Source organism: Malurus melanocephalus, unplaced genomic scaffold (assembly GCF_030028575.1).
Source record: "Malurus melanocephalus ecotype Western Australia unplaced genomic scaffold, MMel_1.1 scaffold_364, whole genome shotgun sequence".
Lineage (NCBI taxonomy): Eukaryota > Metazoa > Chordata > Aves > Passeriformes > Maluridae > Malurus > Malurus melanocephalus.
In genome coordinates, this window is record NW_026623596.1 from 637,928 (window position 1) to 643,089 (window position 5,162).

A 5,162-nucleotide genomic window follows, 5' to 3' on the forward strand; every position below is an offset into this window, starting at 1 on the left:
GTAATTCAATGACATTTTCAGTTGATTAAATGCCCACTGATGCCAAACTTTGAATCAGACTTGCTRTATACAGGTGAATGTCTGCAATCAGGTTTTGTGAAATGTTGCATACACATTGCATCTTAGAAACTTTGGATCTTCAACATTGACACAGGCTCTGGCTGCTGTCCCCAGTTTTGGAATCACAGCAGACTATTTGATGCTATTTCATTCATCAACACGTAAGTTAATATTTTGCTCTAAAAAAAGACTATTTATTTAAAGAGTCATGATGAGTAACTCAATACAATGTTGTTAAATAACAGCAGTAACTCAGTAAAACTGTCACTTGTCTGTTGAACATGAATTTTATTATATAGTGATAAATAGCACATTAAATAATAATACAATTATACAATGATGGATGTAAACTTTGGTTTAATTTATAGCTGAAGTGTTCTAAAAGAACATATGAGAAAATATATATTTAATGTTATGAAATTCCATGGTACTAAAATAAACTTAGGTCCTCAGTTTRGAAGTTTAGTATATTTTTAAATGCTTTGACCCCAAAGGTAAGAAAAATTATTAAATGTTAAGCATACATGAAAGGGTTTGGTATATTGGAAACTAAATTCTGTGGGACATCTTAGTTAATCTTAGTTAAGACAACAGGACCTAAACTAAGAAAGGTTAATCAGTTATAACATTAAAAAAAAATAAAAGATCAGCATATTTTCAAAAATATCATTGTGTCTGAGATATTATCTGGAAGATAACTATTCCCCAAGTGTGAATCTTATAGAATATATGACACCCMATACACCCAACATTCAAGCACCATGAACTGGAAGGTAATTCCACATAGGCCAGAACTCTTAAAAAGGACTTCCTTACACAATGTCTTACTCCTTCAAAAGGGACATTGCCCTTTTTCAATACTTTTTCCAGGAAAATCTTGGTGTCATGCAGTCAAAAATAAAAGATGCAAGCTTTTTCTTTTACATATCTTAATGATTTACTATCCATGCCCCCCATTTAATTTCTGCACCAAGTCTTGTAAAATGGGTTCAAATTTCAACTTCAGTAGAGGTGTGTGGCCTACTACAAAAGCATGAAAAGTACCAGAATTAGAAGTTTTAATAGGTCTGTACTGACAGGTTTGCATCGCATAAAAACAGAGACAACCCAAAACCCCCAAAACCCTAGCTGTAAAAGACAAAGTGAATTACTTTCACAAAGAAGCAGATGATCCTATGATGAATACCATTAACATTCTTATTAAGTAACAAGGTTGCTGCTTTGTGTTGTACTGGAGTACAAATGAAAGTTAGTCTACTCATATTCATATTCTTATCATTCCATCTTAGCCATGTAAAAGACTATAAAACACTAAATTTGTATTTTCAGTGTTACTTTTTATCTTGTGATGACCTCTCCTGGTTGAGCTGTTCATTAGCCTTGATTCTGGAAAAGTGTTTTTATCCCTCCTTGCTTATTAAAAATAAAAAATAAAAAATGCAGGAATATGAAGAATGTATTGCCAAGGCATGAAAACATGGCCATGAATAGAATTGACAGTAAGATCTGAGTGTTAGTGTGTGTGATATTGTATCACAATGTATGTTTATCATACTACAGGATGGGCTTTCAACACCCACTTCAGCTTGAGATAAAACTGAATGAGATTAAAAGCTTTCAACATGAWCACTTCTGAATCAGTGTTACTGAGAAATTTCATTTTGATGACAGAGATAGATTTACTGCCTTTGCAAAGTAAACAAATATCTGAGAYGCAGTGTATTCATATAAGCAATGTCCAATTTTATTCTCTTTGAAAACTGTATGTTTTTCTATGCCAGTGCAAGTAGACTGCAAGAAAATAGTGAATGGCAAGCTCATATACAGGGATTTTTAWTTCACTGTACACTGTCTTGCATATGTTCTAAAAATACTGTAAAGAGTAAATTTGCTGTTGTTAATTACTTCAAAGCCAAAACATAGAGTAACAATGGAGAAGAAAATTAAAGAGTGGTTGGAAATAAGTTTTACATCAAAGTTGCATTTCACGTAGGTTTTAATTCTTTCAGAAATATTCCTAGTATTATTTTCAAAATTGATAGAGGGAAGAAAAAAAATAAAAAGGGAGAGAAATAAAAAGCTAAGTGCATCATCTTGTCAACAGAGAATAAAATTCTCCAATCCCATTCACAATCAGTTGCATACAAAGTTACAAACACCAGGAAAGAGAGCACAGTGACAAAAATACAGCACAGCGACCAGTTTGTAGAGCAAAGCATGTAACAGAATAACCAGTGAAGTGGTGCACCAAAACACTGTGACACAGCACTTGAGTCCCCACTGTGGTACCACTTCCCAAGCACACATAAGCCTTTAAAAGAATTTTCAGCATGTGCTGCAATGTGAACATTCCTTTTGTAAATTGAAGGCTGACGTGTACTTCTAGCTATACTTGTGTTTCCAGTAAACAAATCTAGTTCCATTTCACTTTCAGAAGTGAGTCAGAAATAAAATGCTACTCACTACATAAGGAGTATAATGTATAAGCTCTTGGAAGATGAATTAATATAAAGAAATCTTTGAATAGCTAATTATCCAGATGGGAATGTATATGAGTAAATTGTAATTAAGATTATATATATCCTTTATTCCTGGAGTTTCTGGTTATAGTGATATTACTGCAACCATTAACTTCTCAACAAACTTCGTTCAAAAGTTAAAGATGTGTTTGTTGGGAAATCAGATAACCCACTGCAGGTCATTTTAAACTACAGCCGTAAGCTGCTGAGTGACAAAAACATACAAAAAAAACTCCAAAACCCCATTAGAGAAAAGCAGAGACTTTGTTTTCCAAGAACAGATTTCTGACAACCTAAATCATGAATCCTCACCCCCACACATTCCTGTTATGCAGAGCCTGAGAGATGACCATGAAAAAATAATATTCCTAAGAAAAATTACATAGCTGGTCAAAACTAAGAGCTAAACCTCAGGATCAATACTCCCTCTAATTCAAAGGCAGGAAAATTACTGAACATCCTCAGCCTCTGAGACCTAGATAACAACRCAGACACTGTTGTGCATATTTGTTGACACACAGACAAATACACAAGTAAATCCTGGAATAACACTGTTTTATTTTTCATTAGGTATCAGATGATAACAGATAGAAACACACTGAGAATGCATAACACTGCTCCAGCTCCTTAATTATTTCTGCCCCCAAGGAAACAATAAAATAAATAAATAAATAGAGTGATCCACATAGAYCTCCATGCAGTTCATATATTACCTTCTGTGACAATCCCCTGCTTGGTCAGTAGAATCAACCCCCATTCACATGTACACAACCCCAGCACATCTATCTGTAACATTTCAGGACACTTCTTTCCTCTATAAACAGTTGATTAAGYCAACCAGTATGATGATGATTCCATAAAAATGCACTGTTTCATTTCAGTATGCATTTMAAAAATACTTGGCAATTGGCAAATGTTTTACATGATGTGAAGAGAAACAACAAAATACTTAATACTGACATCTACTTGCAAAATGTTTTTCTCAAAACTGCAGCTCAGTGCAATGTTAAAGATTTGATCTAATAACAACTGAAATAAATGAATATGCTGTCATTTTTAACCTCATAGCTGAATCGGGTTCTGTACAGGTGCTCTACACTCTGGTTTCAGCATTTCAGCAGATGCTTGCTCATTTCTCTACTATTTCTGCCTCCCTAGGAGGGCAATTGATGGTCTCCCCTAAAATACCTYGGCTCAATCTATTATGGCCAGCAAAACTTCACTCTCAAGAAAAGCTGTCCTGGCTCAGTTCCCTCTCATCAACTCACAATCATCCTTTCCTCTTCAAATGAGACAGAATTTTCTCTTTCTACTCCTCGATAAAACACTAGTTTTTGGAAACTGSTCACATCTCCTCTTATCCCTCTCAAAACCGTGGAAGTGAAGTACTTCAAATGCAAATTGCATCCCTTCTGAGGAAGATGGGRAAAACCAAACCAAAACAAACCAACCAGCCAAACAAAAACTACCCCYAAACTTTGAACAGCTTCTGATTCCTTTCTCCCTCTGACTCCATTGCAGAACCAAGTTAACATCACAGAACAGGTATCTTTCAACTTTTCACACCAGCTACCACTGAAATCACCAAGGAAGATCTGATGGGGAGCACTGCAAACAGTATCAGAGCTCAGTGCACTCATACGCATACAGAGAAAAATCAAACACAATCAAACACCGTATTCATCATCAAAGAAGAAATAATCAGCCTCATAGAGTTGTGGGAATTTCCCTCCGGCTTTCTGCAGAGCTGAAATTGTGCGTGTTTCTTAGAAAAGGGTACTTACGAGATGCAGGCAGAGCAGTCCTGGCTCTGCAGCTAATGCTGATGAAAATCCAGAGGAAGAGAGCTGCCCTGCAGCCAGCTCGGGTAACCACAACCATCCTTCACTTCCTGGCTCCTTATACTCCAAATACCAGCCGCAGAAGACCTGCTTTTCTCCACTTTGGCCCCCTTCGCTCCCTCTCCTTCTCTTCCTCGGAGGAGGTGTCGAGGAGGTAAAGGGGGCAGGGCTAGCCAAACCCCCTCTTCGTCTGCTATCTTTGGGTTTGCAGCAGCAGGATAAGTCCCGGTACTTTTCTTTCCCTTCCTTATTTCTGTGTTTGTGCGTGTCTGTTTCTGTGCCTCCTTCTCAGAGGAAGGGGAGGAAGGAAAAAAAAAAAAAAGAAGATAAAAAGCCACGAAGTATCAAATAACAAGGATCGTAGAGGAGAAAAATAAATAATTTAAAAAATTATGAAAAGCAATCCCCCAAAAGACGTAGGAGGAGGGAGGGAAAAGGGAAATGGAGATGAAGGGAAGGAAGAAAGGCGAAAAAAGCAGTTGGTGCTGCTATTGCTGCTGTTGATGCTACCACTGCAGCTGAGCCCTTCTTCCTGTACAGAGGAGCGCTGCTGAGAGGAGCTTGCAATAACCTCCCAGCTCAGATATATATACACAGTGTACACGCACACACAGCCGGGCAGCCAAACACACACACAGAAGCAGGGAGAGGGGAGGGAGGCACGGAGAGACACTCCCGCAGCACAGTAGCAGGCTCAGAGCCTCTCTCCTCATGTATTCATCATCTTCCAGCAGGAGGAAAC

The 5,162-nt window shown here is 37.4% G+C and overlaps 1 protein-coding gene across 1 annotated transcript in view; it reads right to left on the reverse strand.

Moving 5' to 3' along the window:
• LOC130580825 (contactin-associated protein-like 2) overlaps positions 1-4,692 on the reverse strand; it is a 616,928-nt gene extending 612,236 nt beyond the window's left edge. Inside the window, exon 1 of the mRNA XM_057378578.1 lies at positions 4,364-4,692. Within this exon, the coding sequence (XP_057234561.1) occupies positions 4,364-4,460 (97 nt within the window). The 5' untranslated portion in view covers positions 4,461-4,692. The remainder of the gene's footprint in view (positions 1-4,363) is intronic.
• Between the last annotated feature and the right edge of the window lie 470 nt (positions 4,693-5,162).